We start from the raw sequence: 17,469 nt of genomic DNA, 5'->3' as shown, positions 1-17,469 counted from the left end.
GTGAATTCTGTGTTGTTTGCTCGTGTTGATTAACAGAGTTAGGAGAATGTCACCGACACCCCCACGCACACACCCACACACCCACTGCTTTCTTCTGCTTTCCAGGTGGGGAGGGCTCTGGTCCCCACCAGTCCTTGCTCACTGAGGAGGGTGGTGCTGCTTCGGACGTTTCTCCCCAAGCCACCGGGCACCAGCGAGAAGAGGAGGTCGAAAAGCCTGACCGTGAGTGAGAATCTCTAGCGTCTTTTTGTCCACGGCCGGCGTGGCTGTCACCAGTTGAGATGGATTGCTCTGAATGATGACTGAGACCTGGGCTGGTGGCTCTCAAAACATGTGCACTGATCTTTCTTCTTCTGGTACTTCTGGCCACGTTTGCTTATTTTAGAGTCTTCCAGAAGGGAGTCTGAGGAATTGGGAAGGCTGCCGGCAAATGCTCCTGCCTTATGTGTTAATGGGGATGGGACTGTTTTTTAGTCTTATGAAATTTGTTTTAGCTGGGTGCAGTGGCGCATGCCTATAGTCCTGGCTACTCTGGAGGCTGAAGCCAGAGGATTGCTTGAGCCCAGGAGTTTAAGGCCGCCTGGGCAACATAGCAAGACCCTGTCTCTAAAAAAAGAGATGAAAGAGAGAGAGAAAATAATACCACATTCATCTAATTCCCTGTAAAAAAACGTGGGTATATTTTAAAAGATATGAAATGGAGGAGCTATGCATCTGTCAAAGAATAACTAAAAGGTATTTAGTTAGTTATTCTGCAGGCTGTTCGGTTGTTTTACAGCTAATCATTTTCCCACACGAGAGAGAATCAGCTGGTAGACTGAGTCCAGGAGCAAAAGCAGACAGAATATATGTGAGAGGGAGAGAAGGAGGGGAGCCTGCAGATAGCCTAGGAACGGGGTCTGTCTGCATTTCTTTTCACGTAAATGGATCAGCTGGCAACCAGCAGAGGACAGACACTCTGAGGACATTGTCCTTGAGCAGGTCAAAGGAAACCATTTCTGCTGTTTGTGGCTTCTCTGTGATGACTGGGGAGTGCGGTTGAGGCTTCAGTGTGGCAGGCTCTCTCCTTGTCACGCCTGCTGATGTCCCTCTGTCCTCTGCCTTAGCTGGGCTGCGCGCCCACCATTTTCCCCAGTGGAATTTTGCAGGTTGAAAGATCAGCACTAGTTTTGCAAAGTGTTCCAAGCCCAGTCCCTTATCTGATGTCCTGACAGCTTTCTGAGGGAGGCAGGAAAAGGATTATGATTCTCATTTCACAGGGAAAGAAAGAGATGAAGGCCCAGAGAGGTTAAGAGACTTACCCAAGTTCACACAGCTTACTGAACACACAGTGGAGGTTCACAGATCTGTGAACTTCAAAGGAAAGAGTGGGGCACAAGCTGAATGCCTGAAGAGCTGACCTGAAATTTCCTACATGAAATGCCATGCTTTGACTTAGTGCCCTTCCCGTGCGGGTCTTCCAACCCTCTCGCAGAAGGGCCGGCCCCTGGGATGTGGTGCTTTTCCCCCCTTGCATGGCCTAAGGAGCTGTTTTAAGAGACATCCAAGACAGTCATTTAGAAAGAGTTATCAGGGGATTTAGAAAGAGTAACCGGGTGCGTTTGCTTCCTTCCAGAGGATGCTATCATCAAGAGGATAGTGGAATTGCTCAAAAGAGTGGGAGACCAGTGGGAAGAAGAGGTGAGGAGCAAACTACCCATGCAGATCCCATGTCAAGCCCGACCTGGCCTTGTAGGCCTGGCTCCTGTCCCTCCCCTCCCTGAAGCCTTCTTCTGCTGCTCCCAGAGCTCAGCCCTCCCCTTGCCTGGAGCTGTCCTGCAGCTTGGTGGCTCTTTAGTTGCTTCCAGGGGAGCTTTCCCCTCTCCTCAAGGTTAGGGGCTTGACTCAGTTTCTCTCCTCTCCCCCACAGCAACTTCAACAGATGGCCCTGCAAAACCCAGCGCCAGCCTCTAGGAAGAAATCCCACGAGAAAAAGTCCAGCTCCAAGAGAGTCTTTTCTCTTAAGAAACACAGCTCTGAAGAGCCCAAGAGGGCGGGGGCTGCAGATGTTCCCAGCCCAGAGGCCCGGCCACCCAAGAGGCCCGGCTTTCTGCCCCTAGCCCTGTGTGTCGGTGGCCATCGGCCTTCCATCTCCAGCAGCCTTGGTGAGCAGGCCCCGCAGTTGCCATAGCAACCCTGCAGCTGCCTCCCCCTCTGGAACCTTCCCCAGGGCTGGAATTGGCTACTTTAAAGGCTGCCGCCCAGTCTGACTTTTGCACTCGGCCCTGAGTGGCGAGAGGAGGGCCGTGGGAGGAGAGAAGGCACGCCAGCAGGTCCCTCCACACAAAACCCCACTACGGTCCGGGCAGCCCGGCTAAGCCCTTGAGGGAAATCACATTTGGGGCCCCCCCAGCCACCCTCGTCTCTCGGCGGCCGCACCCTCGTGCACACACTGGCGGGGAGGATGGTAGCGTGTGTGGGAAGGAACTGGAACCGGGAGGCAGGAGGCCTGCGCTCTGAGCTGGATTTCTGTGTCATTCCCCATCTCTGTGCCTCGGTTTCCTCACCGACAAAATAAGATACTTCCCTACTGTGTATCTGTATCTCAGTCAGTCCTCAGAGCTATCTTATGAAATACAGTTATTGTCCCCACTTTACAGATGAGGGAACTGAGGCTTCGGGAGGTGAAACTGTGCTCCAGGTCACACAGCCCATCGGCGATGAAGCCGGAGCTGGAGGGAGAAAGGATCAGATCGCTTCTTCCTGGGTGTCAGGGAGGAGCAGCCTGATTGGGCGTCCTGGCCAGGGGCATTTGCATTTTGATGCTTAACACCAAACAGTGGGTCTCCAGTGGCGGAATTTGAGGCCACACGGGGAGATATTTTCACGCAGGGGGATTCTGGCATGATCCGTTACTTCATGCCGTGGAATCCGGCATCGACCGTTCAACCTGTGGATCAAGCCAAAATGCTGGCGGGATGGGGGCCCCAGGGAGGGAGGAGAGGGCAGCAAAGCCCAGGAAAGCCGGTTCTGTGGAGGTATGAAGGGATTAGGGAGCTTGGTCTGGAGCAGTAAGTCAGAGACACGGCCTGGCCCAGCCGCTCACTTCCAGCCTGCCACGGCCTCAGCGTGATCCAGCCACGGTGCCCACGGTGGAGGCTGCGCCAGCTTCTGTGCGTAGTTAACACCCTCCGACTGACGAAACACACCCACCGTTTCATTTTGTTTCTCAGGCTTGGAAGAACCCGAAGCCCAGGGGGCCCTGTCTATGGACGGCGGGGGTCCCAGTCCCTTCGAGCTTTCCGCCCACCCAGGAAGCCAGGGACCCGGCGAGGAGCCGCAGCTGGACAGAGCCTCGGAATACAGTCAGTGCTCCCTCCTTTTCGGAGACCCCTGGGAAAACTTCCGGTCTGACTCTCCAATTGCGCAAGAGAAACTGAGCCACAGGGAGGGAGTGACCTGTCCAGACCCTGAGTCCAGCAGGCTGGGGAGGCTGCGTGGGGCCCAGAGCCCAGGCCCGAGCCAGGCGGCCTGTTACACACACTGTCCGAGCCTCAGTAAATGTCAATGGCGACAGTGCTGTCCTCCTAGCGGCAGCGTGAGGCGGTGGGAGGAACGTGCTGGCCCACGGCAAGGGCTGGTGTGATCTTTAAGGCCTGGGCTTGAATCTGGGCTCTGACCCCTTCAAGCTGTGTGAACTTGGGCAAGTTACTTCATTCCTGGTCTCAGTTTCCTCATCTGCAAAATGGGGATAATAAAGCACCCACTTCCTAGAATTGCTGGTGACTCTAAAGGAATGAACGCCTAGACAGCGTTTAGAGCAGGACCTGTTAGCAGCTAGTACATGTTAGCTGACACTTGTCATTCTTGTTAGGTGGCCCAGCTTGTGGACAGAGCCTCAGGAGAAGTAAAGAGGGTAGGAAGAGAGGTGGGGGCCGTAGGAGAGAAGCTCAACACGTGGTAGTCGCCATCACTGTTATTATTATTTTACCATCAGCAGAGCCAGGCCTAGAATCATGTAATCTTGTCAGTTCTTCGTGTCTGAAAATATGTTTAAGGATCTTTGCTTCCCTGCCCCTATTCTGCCCCATTTGCTTTTTATCGACAATGTGCCTTGAAGGGGAAGCGGGAAGGGCCCTGCTCTACCTGGAGGGAGGAAGGTGCAGTGGGAGGGGCCTTTGGGGAACAGGCCTTCTCCTGGAGCCAGGGCCTCTCGTCTGTGTGCGGGCCCTGGTAGGTGAACAGACGAGTGAACACGTGTCCCAGGAAACCGGCTCTGCCCTCAGGACCCCCTGACGGCGCGCATCGGCACCCTCGAGGGGCCGGGGCGTGTAGCCCTGGTCAGGACCTGTGAGAATCTCGCAGGGAGCCGCCTTAGGAAATGCAGATTGACCACAGGAGGGCTTTTCTAAGCACTGGAGTGTAAGCAGGCACCTGGATCTTTTTAGGAGAATTCATCCAGAAGATCATCGCCCTACTCCAGGATGCAGAGGGACAGCGGGGCGAGGAGGTGAGGAAGATACTGCCCGTGTAACCTTGACCTCACTGTGGAACCCCCGACCCTGCCTGGCGGAATAACTTCCCCTCCCCTGATTCTGCGTCTTGCCAAAGCCCGGCCCAGGCCCCAGCCAGCTCCAGATCACACTCCTTCCCCGTGCCCGGCATCCATGGTTCTTCGCCCTGGGCCGCACCCACCAGCCCACAGCAGGTCTCTTTCCCCAGCTCACCTGCAGTCTCCTCAAGGTCAGGAGCCCTGACTCAGTTTCTCTCATCTCCTCCACAGCAGCCTCAAGGCCAGGAGGCAGAAGTGGCTGTAGAAAACCTGGCCCCACCCTGCAGGAGGAAATCTCAGGAGAAAAAGTCCAGCCTCAAGAGAGACTTTTCCCATAGAAAACACAGCTCCAAGGAGCCCAAGAGAGCGGGGGCTGCCAGCCCGGAGGCCCGGCGGCCCAAGCGGCCCAGCTACCTGCCCCTGTGTGTCGGTGGCCACCGGCCCTCCGTCTCCAGCAGCCTTGGTACGCAGGCCTGGTGTTGCCGTGGTAATGGAGGCTTCCTCCAGGGCAGGGGTGGCCGCTGTGTGGCATGTGCCTGTTGCTTTCTGCTCTGAGTGGGGAAAGGTGAGGGGCTGGTTGCTAGCAGGACCCCCCACTCACAATACATGCCCCCCCCAGCCCCGCCACACACTTAAAAACAACTGTGATGCGAGATCAGAGCATCTGTGCATCAAAATCGCCTGGAACCCTAAGAGAAAACAGGAGACGTGAGTGTGATGAACTAGGCTCTGGCCTGGGCCCGGTTTCCACTCCACCAAAGCTGAGGCCCTGCTGCACAGTAACTGCCCTGACACTTGCCGAGGGCCCATGCATGCCACTGTCACACCGCTGTCTCATTTAACCAGCTCACGGCCCTGCGAGGGCAGTCTTATCACTCCCATCCGACAGATGGGAAAAGTGAGGTTCAGACAGGCTAAGTGACTTGGAAAGCCTCGAAGAGTTAAAGGGGGAGGGGGCTCCCTTGGTGGGGCCTGTGGGCACTTGTGCCTGCTCCCAGACGGTGAGGAGGCAGAGGAGTTGGTGGGGAAGGCCAGGACAGCACTGGGCCCGCCTCTGGGGCGGAGCTGGGCGGAGCTCACGGGGAGCCTGGAGGCCAGGAGCCCCCTCCTGCTCGTGCGTTCATGCGTGCGCGAACAGCGTCTTCTCAGGGCCTGGGTTCAGCTTGTGCATGTGGACCTGGGACTGTGCAAAACACACCAACTCTTTCTGCCCTCAGATCCAGAAGGTCTCGAGTTGCAGGAGCCCTCGTCTGCAGAGGGGGGCCCAGCTGGGATCTCAGAAGCACCTCCCCAGGCCAGAAGCCACAAGCCAGAAGGGGGACCTCAGCCAGACGGAGCATGCGAATCCAGTGAGTACTGCCCCTGCTCTCACCCGGGTCAGCTTCTTGGGGCCTCTCTGCCCGGTGGATTTCACAGGCTGAGCAGGGCATGGTTCCAGGGAGGGACCTGGGAAGGGCAAATACCCCAGGAGACTCTAGAGCAGGGCAGGGGGCAGAGGCTTGGCCTTTAACCCTGGGCTGTCGGGGCAGAGTTGCAGTGGAGCCTCCTCCGGACAGAGGATGCCTGTCTATCCCATGTTCTGTGGGACATAACCGACATCCCCCACTAGCTTGCCTGGATGTTCCGTGTAAAATTCCTGGCCTGCGCTGGCAAACAGGCTCTCTGTGGGGAAGCCCTGCTGTAGAGCATTTGCACGTTTCCATGGTGTACATATTTCTACCTTGGCTGACTGCAAGCTGCCAAGAGTTCATAACGACTGGTTCACGAATTTCACGAATATTACAGTGAACTTAGTACGAGCCAGTCCCAGCACATCACTGCTTCTAACCCAGGTCGATGGGTGCGTTCCCGCCGCGTCGGAAGCCTTGGGTTTTCCCCTCCTCGCATTCTCAGCAGCTGCTTCTTGTCCAAACTCCCATTTCTGACCATGGGACCCCACGGGAGCCTGGATAAGGGATGCTGGGGAGGCCTCGGTTTCCCACCTGTCAAATGGAGCTGAATGCGGTTACAGGACAGGCTCGCAAGCCTGAGTCCTTCTATTGCTAATAAGCAAATGCAAACAAAGCTCTCGCCCTCCTGCTCTAGTTTAAGGGAAGATTTTTTTTTTATTGGTCCTGTCATAACTAATCTGTGTGCTGAGGTTTAGAGATAAAATACTGTCTTTAATTGATGGATGTGTTGTTGTTGAAAGGGGACTAGGTGTCACCTGGTCACCATAGCTCAGTCCTTCTTTACCTCCCTTAGAGGAGCTCATCATCCAGCAGCTGGTGGCGCTTCTCCAGGAGGTGGACGGCCAGCTGGGCCGGCAGGTGAGCACCATGCCGCCCTCCCCGGCCAACTGCAGGGCTCACTGTCCCTGGCTGAGACCTGGGTTCAGCCCCCAGTGTGCATCTCTGGGCAACTTCGGGCATATCCCTTAACCTCTCTGAGCCTCGGTTTCCTCTTTTGCAAAAAGAGAGATAATTATCTACTTGACCAAGCTTAATGCATATGTAGAAAATTCCAGCCACCCAGCAGATGGGGTAACAGTTAGTTTAAAGTAACACAGTGCTCATGGCGGTCCCTCCGCCAGCCAGGACCTCCCCCTATCCACATCCACCATTGAAGTTCAGCTCTTGTCCCCTTCCCTGGAGGCCTCCTCTGTCCACGCCTGGCCGCCAACCTGGCTGACCGTCCTTGGCTGTCTCCCTGGTGACTCTCTGTCTTGGCCACAAACTTCAGCATTTCTACGGTCTCCAGTTCTTTCAAGCTTGTTGATTTTGCTGCCCTGCTAGATAGCCTGTAACAAAATGTTCCCTGCCCTTGAAAAACACAGTCTCTTTGGAGAGGCAAACACAGATCACGTGTGAGGAGGGCAGGTTATAGATGAGTCATCAGGGTGGCTGACGCTGTTGGCACCTCACCTTACCGCCAGAGCGCACACCGGCCCCGCTCCCAACTGCCAGCACCTGCATCCTTTTGTCTGTGGACCGGAGCCGCTTTCTGTCCATGTGGTAGGCAGAACTGACACCCCGCACTTCCCCAAGCGTGGCCTTCAACCGGTGGCTGAAGGGAGTTGGTGTATGAAGACCCCCGCTCCCTCGCCCTTGGGAGACACAACCCTGAGCAGCTGTTCTGTGCTGGGTCCCGGCCTGCCCTGAGGGGATTAAGCTCCAACTGCTGCACTGACTGGGCTGCTGTGTCACCCGTGTCCCAGCTCTCCAACCCTCCAGCAGTGCCCCCTGGGCTCACTGAACAAATGAACTAGCCATGCCCAAGTCCTCATGTCCGGGTCTGCCCCTGGGGAAAAACAACCCAACACATTTAGGTATTAAGAGGACGGAGCTTACTGGAGGGACCTTAGAGTGGGAACCAAAATTTATCTAGTGTCTGCTCTGCACTAAAGATTTTACACCGACACTCTCACTTAATTCCCCGCAGCAATACTGGGGGTGGATATTATTACTCCATTTCACAGATGACCAAACAGAGGCTCAGAGAGGCCACACGGCTAGTAAATGCTACTTAAGCACCCAGATTCTCCACTGTCATAACATGTAAATAACAAAGTAAGGTTATATATGAAATAGGGGGTGTCTGAGGGAGAAGAGCAGGCTCTGGGGCTGTTTGGTTCTGAATTACCTGAGCCTAAAGACCTCCACTTTCTCCCTCCCCGCCCCGACTTGGTCCTGCTGCTTTGAGCGGGACCTTGCAGGACAGATTCTGGGAGGCTGGGGTGGGGGCGGGTGGTAGAGGAACTTAACAAGGGGAGCTCGCCCCAGGGACATGCAGGTGCCAGCCGTGCTGCGTGGAGCTGGGAGAGGGGTCCGTGCCTGCACCACTAACTGCCCGCCTTCATTTCTGCTTCCAGATCAGACGACACCCCAGCTTTAAGAGATTTTTCCACGAGTTCTCAGACTCCTCCCTCAGCAAGCTGGTAGCCACCCTGCACAGCCAGGTGGCCCGCTCCTCTGAGCTGGACGGGAACCTCGCCAAGAGACCCTACCGGTCTGGCTTTGGCTTGGCGAACAAATTTGCCGGCCACAAGAGCCACGCCGTGTCTATCCTCATGGGCTTAAGAAGCCACGACAGTTGCACCCAGTTCCCATACAGGGAGTCCCAGCTGGTGAGAGAGGGCGGGAAGGGCAGTGGCAGTGTGGCACAAGGGACCACGGGCTCACAGTCGGCCTCCAGGAGATCTACTTACTGTCCTCTCCCCTCCCCTGCTTAGTTCAGTACTTTCCGAGTTCTGCTCAAATGCCACCTCCTCACTGAGACCTTCTGAGACAATTCTATACCACAATGATTTTTTTCTTTTCCCAAACCTCACTGATTTTACCCCATTTTTACCATCATTTTATCTGGCTCTGGTCTCCAATTGTGTGTACATTCTCATACTTTTTGAGATGAGTGTGGTGCATTGGGCCGGCCGCTATCTTAGCTTTCCTTGTTGTTATTTCACGGGTTCTGCTGCTCGGCTTCCCAATTCTAGGCTGTCATAAAATTTAACCAACAAAGTAAGGTTATATATCCAATAAGGGGTGGCTGGGGTAGACCAGAGGGCTCCAGGGGCTGTGGTCCTGGGAGGCTTCCAGGAAGCCGCCACTCCCTGAGCTCACCTTGCTGGTTAAGAACCGCCTCTCCCCGGCCAGCACCTCACCGCGCTGATCACTCTCTGCTCCTCCTGACCATCCTCCCTCCCCTGAGACTTTGAGATAGTCTGTTTAGAGATGCTGTTTGCCACTAATTTTCAAAAAATTCTGAGCTTTTATGTTTTCTGGCGGACTCTGATGAACAGATCTCCCCGTCCTTCTGTAATTCACTCAAGAGTGACAACCGGCTCACAGACATGTGGCCCAGACCTACAGTGTGGGAGATGCTGGGTGAAGGTGTGGCTTTAAAGGAGTGAAGTGACTTGTTTGCTGGGGTTGGATGAACAGGACCAGGACTCTGCATCTGAGTGGTCCTCTGGGAAACCAGACGCTTTTTGCAGTGAAGTTCCTATCACCAAAGCACTTCCGTCTTCCTCTCCTGGAGTTACTTTTAGAAGCCTCTCGAGACTTCTTTGAGAAGTCTCTCAAGAAAATTGCTGTATTTCAGGACAGTTTTGCCTTGTCACTCGCATGCTCTGCTCTGCCTTGGCTTGTGTTCCTGGTGGGAACTCCTCATGGCCACAGACCTCTCTTTTCACCTGCTCACTGTCTTTTCCCCGAGAACGGGGATGTTACGGATAATTTGCCCTCTAGGGTGGGTTAGGCAATAGCTTCCAGAGCGATCTGACTTCTTTGTGAAAGGTGTCATAGAAATAGTTGCCCTGACCGCATGTCTGCTTCACCAACCATTCATTCACTCAGATGCAGAGTCCTGGTCCTGTTTGTCCAACCCCAGCAAACAAGTCACTTCACTCCTTTAAAGCCACCCCTTCACCCAGCACCTCCCACACTATAGGTCTGCTGCTCACCCAGCAGTAGATACTGACGGCCTATTGCGCGCTAAGCCGTGCAAAGTGCAGTGAGGGCTTGTGCAACCTTCTGCCTTCATCTGTTAATAGAAAAGACTTCATCTGTTAATAGAAAAGACAACTGTTTACTCATGACCAAATTAAACAGCAATCAAATGCCAAATGACTGGTCGCTGAGGCCAAAAAAGCGAGTTGGTCCTGGGAGGCTTCCAGGAGGTGGCAGGCCCTGATTTTGACCTTTGAGGCGAGGAGGCCATCTGGGGAGGAGGGATTGGGAGAGCGATGTCAGCAGGAGGCGCTGCAGGAACAGAGGTGGGGGCCAGCGTGGGGTGTTGATGGGATAATGGGACCCACACATAGTTGGGCTGTGGCTAATGCCTATGTTCTTTTTCTCCTCCCAGAACATCAGAAGTCCTGACACTCAAAGTCCAGATTGAAAGCTGTGCCTCGTGGTAGATTTCCCTTGAACTGGCCACACAATTGGCAGCTTTAGCCAGGAGACGCTGAAGAGGCTCCATGATGTCCCAATCCCGTGCCTCACAAACGTGACTGAAGACAAGAGCAGACAACTACTCTGTGTCCACGCGCCATCGTCTGAGAAGGCACACAGCACCTTCCCACGGGGCGAGATGCAGAGGCCATGTTGGGGGCAATCTTGCACCAGGCTGGGAGTCCCCCTGCCTCAAACCTCCTGCAGGGCCCTGAACACGTCCCGTCTCCTCTTGGGACCCCGGATTCTAGACTGTCATTCGGAAGGCCTACTGACATTTTTCGAGATGTTTTAACTGAGTCCAGTTTTAAAAATAATTTTTTATTTAATCTCTGACCAGAACGTCCACACACAAACAGATGTGCATCTGTGTGCAACATGTCATTTATTCGGTTGGTCAACAGTGCTTAATGCTCATATGGATTTATAGATGCCTCCCAGGAACTCTGCAGGCCCCACATGGGAAAGAACTATAGACTGGGCACTTCTGATCTCTCAGAATCCTTCTAACTCTGTATCCTGTAATTCTCTGACCAGAGAAATGAAGCTGATACCTTTTACCTCTCCCATCTCCTGGGGCTTGCTGAGTCAGTGAGAAAATGGATGTGAAGAATTCCAAAAATTACACAGTGCCACGTCCATGTATGTTATTATTCTTATTATAGCTACATCTGGATGTTTTTCAGGAAGTAGAGGATGGCTTCAAGCTGGACCGCTATGGATGGTTGCACAGATGTGCACTGTTCAAGAGCATCATACCCCAGGGGTTGCTATTCATATCCTAGGCATTGTAGATTTCTAGATGTATAATGACAGTGTTCCAGCTGATGGCAGTAGAGTGTCTTGAGAAAAGGGCTTTTTTGTGTGTGTGCACAAAGGTGAGGTGTAGGGTGCTGGAGGCTCTGCCTTCTACACAGCTGAACAGTTTCAATAGCTGGACTCGGGTGGGCAATTTGCCACACGTCCATACCTACAAGCAGGCCCAACAAGACTGCAAACAGACGTACAACTCCCTTGGACTTTGCCTGGACCATGTGGTCATCGGGGAGAGGATGTCACAGCCTGCATGGCAAACTAAATTGTGTTACCCACGGCGGACACGGTGTTGCCGTGTTGAACCTGTGGTGAGCGCCGTGGGGTGGGCCTGGGAAGGAGGAGAAGCTGAGGGTAGAGAGGCCACTTAGATGGGACTGGCCTCGAACGTGAGACAAAGTTTTAGGAAGCTCAGCTGAGCATATGCTGAAAGTCATTTAGGTTTTATCGCTGCTTCTGAGGAGTGGGGGAGAGGTGAGTTATTTATGGGTTTATTTTAGGCAGTGTTCAGGAACACAGCACCAAAATGTGAAGAATTGGAATAAGTGTGGAAATGAAGGTCAGGAACCTTCTGTGCATAGTTTTCTTATTTGGAATGATGTTCTTTAAGCCGTGTAAGTATTTGGTTTGAGTTCCCGATGCTGGCATCTGACTCTCATTTTTGTATTGTATTATTGGAGCAAATAAAGAAATTGACTCACATAAAGCTGTGATCTGGATTATTGACCGTGGAGGCAAGACAGATATCCACCTGACACATGTCTGGAGTCTGGTGCCTGCAGGGCTGTGGGGGTCAGCCTCCTTGTCCCTGCCTGAGGCTCTCTCTGGATCCTCTCCAGGATGGGACACCCGGAGCTGGGACGCAGAGAGTGCCACTTGGCTGAGTCAGTGAAGGAAAGTGTCCTGGCTGGGTAACACGAGACCTGGGTTTTAGTCCAGCTGCCCCCAGGCTAGGTGACCGTGGGGAGAAGATACTCTCCAGAACTGACATTCTACAACTCTGTGACTCTCAAGGTGACAGTTCATTATACGTCTGGGAAAATCTGGACCAGTCCTGATTCTGCATCATCTCTTATTAGTCCCTAAACTCTGGTGCCCAAATTCTGTCACTTAGAACCGGGGTAAAAATTGTCAGAACATAACACGGGGTTTTTGGTCCATGAAATGCGTTCTCCATGGAAAGACATCAAAGGCATCCTCCCCCCTCTCGGATAACACGTGAATGCCCATTCCCCAACCCTGGAAGGCTCACCGTACTTCTCTGAGGAGAGCAGCAGAAGGCAGCATTATCATCCTCCTCTGCAGTCAAGGAAACCCAGGCTCAGAGTAGGGAAATGCCTTTTTCGAGATCACACAGCCAGCTACAGAGAGAACCAGGCCAGGACTGGGCTCTGCGAACTCCTGTTCTAGCGCCCTCTCCCTTATTGTATAATCCAGTGGTCCCCGACCTTGTTGGCAGCAGGGACGGTTTTCACGAAAGACAATTTTTTTGTGGACCGGGGAGGGAGGATATGGTTTTGGGATGATTCAAGTGCATTACATTTATTGTGCACTTGATTTCTATTATTATTATATTGTAACATTATACAACTCACCATAGGTTGGGGACCCCTGGTCTAATCCATTAGTTAATTAATTCAACCAATATTTATTGAGCACTTACTATGTACGAGGTAGGATGCTAACTCTATGGAATACACAAATGCAAAAGACACGGCCCCTGCCCTCAGGATGCTCACAGACCCCACTGGTTATGGGGCTTTTGCCTCAATAGGAATATGGGGGGTGGGACGCTGCATGAGCGTGCTGTGTAAGGGTGAGCCCCCTAACTCCCACCACAGATGCTTTTATGAGAACACTGAGATGCATGGAGATCCCGCGGCTTTGTAAGGTTTTTAAAAGGTGGGCAAGTGACATCAGGACATAGTTAACCTAAATTTCCTCCCTCTGAGAAGTCAGGAGCCAAAGTGGGTGAGTCAGAGCTAATGGGGTCAGAACCGGTTGAGCCGGAGGTGTTAACCAGGTTACAGGAGGGCTGAGCCATTCAGATGTGCTTGTCTGGGAGGCAACACAGCACCCTGGCCTTGCCCTCCGCACTCGGAGACCTCCCAGTTTGAAAGCACAGCGGCTGGCACCTTAAAAACGATCCATTGGTGTTGATTAAAAAAAGAGAGAGAGAGAAAGGAGAAAGGAACTAATTTAGGGTTGCCAGATTTAGCAAATAAAAATACAGGAGACCCGGTTAAATTTGAATTTCAGATAAACAATAAATGATTGCAACATTGGCAGCATACTTCTACTAAATAATTATTCATTGTCTGAAATTCAAATTTAACGAGATGTCCCGTATTCTATCTGGCAACTTGGAAACTAATGTAAGAACAATTCTTTTATTAATAATTACCTCAAAATGAGAAAAAGAGAAAGTAACTGAAGTGCGGGAAAATACGCAAGTGGATTTACTGATAACTGATAACGTAGCAGAGCTGACATTAAGAGCGGTGGGCTGTAAACACGGGCTTTGGGTTAAAGCGATAATTATTAAGCTGGAGTCCGCCCTGGGTACCAGGAAGCACGCGAGAGAGAAACCCTCCTTCCCCCTGGTCTGCGCCTCGGGCCTCTGCGAACACGGAGACCGGTCCTGGACGAGAGGCCGCGGCCAGCTGCCACTCGTCCACTCTTCGCCACCACCAGAACCTCCATCGGCTTTGTCCCGTGAGTGGTCGGGGCCAGAGTAGGCAAAGGACGCAGGACGCTCAGGCCCGCGAAGGTACGTCTTGTTCCCTGGACCGGATGCAGGCTGCACAGGCCCTGCTGCTGCAACACCCACCCCAGGGGTCAGAGGTGCACGCGGCCTCCTCGGCTCTGGTCCAGTGTCACCGCGTCCTCCCCCATCCGCCCGGTTCTGCATTCCAGGATGTGGTGAGCAAACGTGCCTGAGGCCCGTGGGCAGCCGGGCCTGGCTGGGGCGGGAGGTTGTCTGCTCTCTGGGGAGCAGGGCGGGGCGCAGTTTTTTTCCAGACGGGCTGGAAAATGTGAGGCTGGAGGAATCTTTCTCGCAGAATGTTTTCACGGAGCTGTGAACAGCAGAGAGTCTGCCCTCATTTGCGTTGGTGGGGAGAAGGGACATTTGGCCTCCATTTCTTCTACGTCCCTCTACAACCACACCGGGACTCGGGAAATCTGGGCAGCCTGTCCCAGCGCGGCGGCACCATAATCCCCGCCGGGGGGCTGTTAACCATCCTGCTGTCCCCGCTGCCAGACGAGCTCCAGCAGGCGAGTCCAGTGACCAGCTGAGGGGGAGTCCAGTGCTTCCAAGTCAACCTTTAGTACGCTGGGGAGTTTAAAACAAAACAGGGCCGGGCGCGGTGGCTCACGCCTGTAATCCTAGCACGCTGGGAGGCCAAAGTAGGAAGATCGCTTGAGGTCAGGAGTTCGAGACCAGCCTGAGCAAGAGCGAGACCCGGTCTCTAGTAAAAACAGAAAAAATTAGCCAGGCATGGTGGAGCGCACCTGTAGTCCCAGCTACTCGGGAGGCTGAGGCAGGAGGATCGCTTGAGCCCAGGAGTTTGAGGTTGCTGTGAGCTAGGATGACGCCACAGCACTCTAGCCCGGGTGACAGAGTGAGACTCTGTCTCAAAAACAAGAACAACAAAAACAAAACAGAAGTAGAAGAGCTTCGTCACCTGACACCACAGGAAACAAGGAAGCTGTGTCCTTGGCTCCGTCCTGCTGGACCCCCAAGAGTTTCGCCCCGTGGGGTGGATCTGGGCAGACTAGGAAGGATCTGGCCCATCGGCAAGAAGCAAACTCAGGCCAAGGTTGGGAGCAAGGCCCATCGGCACCAGTCAGCGTTGACGTCCATCAGTCTGCCCAGAGCAGGGCAGTGGAGGGGTGGGAAGGATTGCAGGGAAGTGGAGGCTATTTGTAAAGGAGACTCTCTGCCCCAGCAGGACTGGCAGTGGGTGTTGCCCCAGGCCCCCGAAAGGCCTGGGGTCAGGGGAGGGTGTCTGAGGGCAGTGGGGATTAGGCTCAGCCTTGGGGTGCTCAGCTTCTCTCCCGGTCCAGCTCAGGTCTCCCCATTCGGCTCACAGCTTCCTAGGAAAAGGACATAGACGCATCATTTCTGAGTCCCTGACCCAGGACTTCCCTCACCTTAGTTCCACTGAGGACACCCCTCACAGCTTCACATGCCCTGGGAAGCCCTGAGCAGGTCGCCAGGCCCCTTTTCAGCCAAACTGATGCGTGGAAATTGGAAATCTCCACTTATACCAAAGCCAGAGAGGGGATTTGCTTTACCTGCAAGCAAATGGAACTCCTCGCTGGGGGGTGATAAAAGGGTGTTGGAAACATTAGTTTACAAAAGGTTAATTGATACTTGGTTTTTTAGGGAGGGTTAGGGGTGGAGTGGTCTCCAGATTGCCGAGTACCGTGGGCAGATTGTACTCTACACCAGGGGGCGGTGCCAAAGAAAGGGGCAGGCAACTCGTAGACTGTGTGTCTTCGCCTGGTATTTGTACAGTGTTCCAGCAGTTGGAAGTCCAGTGCTCGCTCTAACAAAATCAGTACACTATGACAATTTCCAGCTGCTGACAGTCAAGTTCCCCAGGAAGGGGTGCTTTTTTTCTAATGTACAAGGTGCTGCATGGGCTAGCGTTGACCTTGACTGTGACCAGGAAGGGAAAGGTGGGAGAAGAAATGGAGCTGAATCGTCGATGCCCAGGGGTCACCATCCTGGGACAGGACAGGCAGTGTCTGCCCTCCAGAGACATGCTGGGGAGTTCCACACCTCAGGGCAGCTGTATGCCTGGATCCGGCTGGGGTGAGGTCTATAGGTGACCCAAACTGTCTGGGGAGCGGAGAGCAGAGGGAAGTCGAGCGGGCAGGGAGCACACCTGACGGGAGAAGATGAGGACGCACATGAGCGGAGAAAGGAGACAAAAGGGGCAATCAGAGCCTGGCTCCAAGCCCTGCCTCCACCTGCTGGGTGACCCTGGTACGTCGCTTGCCCTCTTTGGGAAATTGGAGGGAGACACCTTCAGAGCCTCCCTCAGAGAAATGCTGGATGTGGACTTGGACATTCTTGGATAATTTTCAAATCTCCATAATTTTCAGATCTGCCATTCTGTTGCTTAAGCCCTGCGATGGCTCCCCAGCACCACACGGGAAGTCCCACCTCATGAGCAGGGCAACCGGACCAGCTTCACCTGCCTTCTGCCACCTCCCCAAGTTCACCTCCAGGCCTCTGCTTGCCTCCACCCTTGCAACTGCAATAACTGCCTGCGTAGACTGCTCTTGCCTGGTTCTGGGCCATCATCCCACGTGCCTGGAATACCCTCCCAAACCCCCACCCCCAGTCTCAATAACTTCTGCTTATCCTCCTCCCCGCCTCCAGGAAGCCGCCCCTGATACCCTCCAGCTAACAGGAATTGGCTGCCTCTCCTCTGTGCTTCTATCCTATCCAAAGCCAGTGGCTCTCGGACTCCAGTGTCATCAGTCACCGGGCGGGCTATGTGAAATACGGACTGCCAGGCCCCAGTCCCAGTTTCTGATTCAGTAGGTCTGGGGTGGGCCCAAGAATCAGCATTCCTAACAAGCTCCCAGGTGACACCGCTGCGGCTGATGCTGCCATCACACTGAGAGAGCCTCTGGCCCAGACAGATCCCTGTAACTCATCTGCGTATGTATCATCCGCCTTCCAGCTAACTCAGAGCAAACTAAGGGCTGGTGCATCCCCAGTGTCCATCAGGGAGCGGGACTGAGTGAAAGCTGGATAAGTAAATACAAGCTAATGAATACAAGCATGCTATGGAAAAAAGAAAAAAGGTAAATATAAAGGGTTATATATTCAGTAGGTTACACTCAACTTTCCACCTGAACAAACGACCTAACTGGGTATCTACCATCCATGTCAAGCTCGATGTCAGGTTTGGTACTGTAGGTGTCACCTAACCGAGTCCAGAACCCAGCAAGGCCCTGGATTATTTTCTGCACGTGAGGCTCTGCTGTTCGGCTTTGCTAGTGCCTTCACGTCTCCGAGGCTGCCTCACAGGCCGTACAGATAATTAGATGTGAAACAGAGTCCCGGCACGTGATAATAGTTGAGAAACTTTTTTTGAATCCGAATCCTATCAGAAATACATTGCCTGACCTACCAGACATGAAAGCATATAAAAAGTTCAGTGGCTAAAACAC

The 17,469-nt window shown here is 53.6% G+C and overlaps 1 protein-coding gene across 1 annotated transcript in view; it reads left to right on the top strand.

Annotated features, from left to right (window-relative positions):
• Nucleotides 1–11,953, top strand: part of LOC105812193 (chromosome unknown open reading frame, human C6orf222) — an 18,408-nt gene extending 6,455 nt beyond the window's left edge. Inside the window, exons 3-12 of the mRNA XM_012646577.1 lie at nucleotides 37–222; nucleotides 1,616–1,680; nucleotides 1,910–2,144; nucleotides 3,213–3,344; nucleotides 4,428–4,489; nucleotides 4,763–4,994; nucleotides 5,749–5,880; nucleotides 6,776–6,840; nucleotides 8,382–8,636; nucleotides 10,373–11,953. Of these exons, the coding sequence (XP_012502031.1) occupies nucleotides 37–222; nucleotides 1,616–1,680; nucleotides 1,910–2,144; nucleotides 3,213–3,344; nucleotides 4,428–4,489; nucleotides 4,763–4,994; nucleotides 5,749–5,880; nucleotides 6,776–6,840; nucleotides 8,382–8,636; nucleotides 10,373–10,408 (1,400 nt within the window). The 3' untranslated portion in view covers nucleotides 10,409–11,953. The remainder of the gene's footprint in view (nucleotides 1–36; nucleotides 223–1,615; nucleotides 1,681–1,909; nucleotides 2,145–3,212; nucleotides 3,345–4,427; nucleotides 4,490–4,762; nucleotides 4,995–5,748; nucleotides 5,881–6,775; nucleotides 6,841–8,381; nucleotides 8,637–10,372) is intronic.
• The last annotated feature ends 5,516 nt before the right edge of the window (nucleotides 11,954–17,469 follow it).

This window comes from Propithecus coquereli, unplaced genomic scaffold (genome assembly GCF_000956105.1).
Source record: "Propithecus coquereli isolate 6110/MARCELLA unplaced genomic scaffold, Pcoq_1.0 Scaffold248, whole genome shotgun sequence".
NCBI classification, from domain to species: Eukaryota; Metazoa; Chordata; class Mammalia; order Primates; family Indriidae; genus Propithecus; species Propithecus coquereli.
Note: the sequence above shows the minus strand (reverse complement) of the source record. Positions and strands in the feature narration are given on the sequence as shown.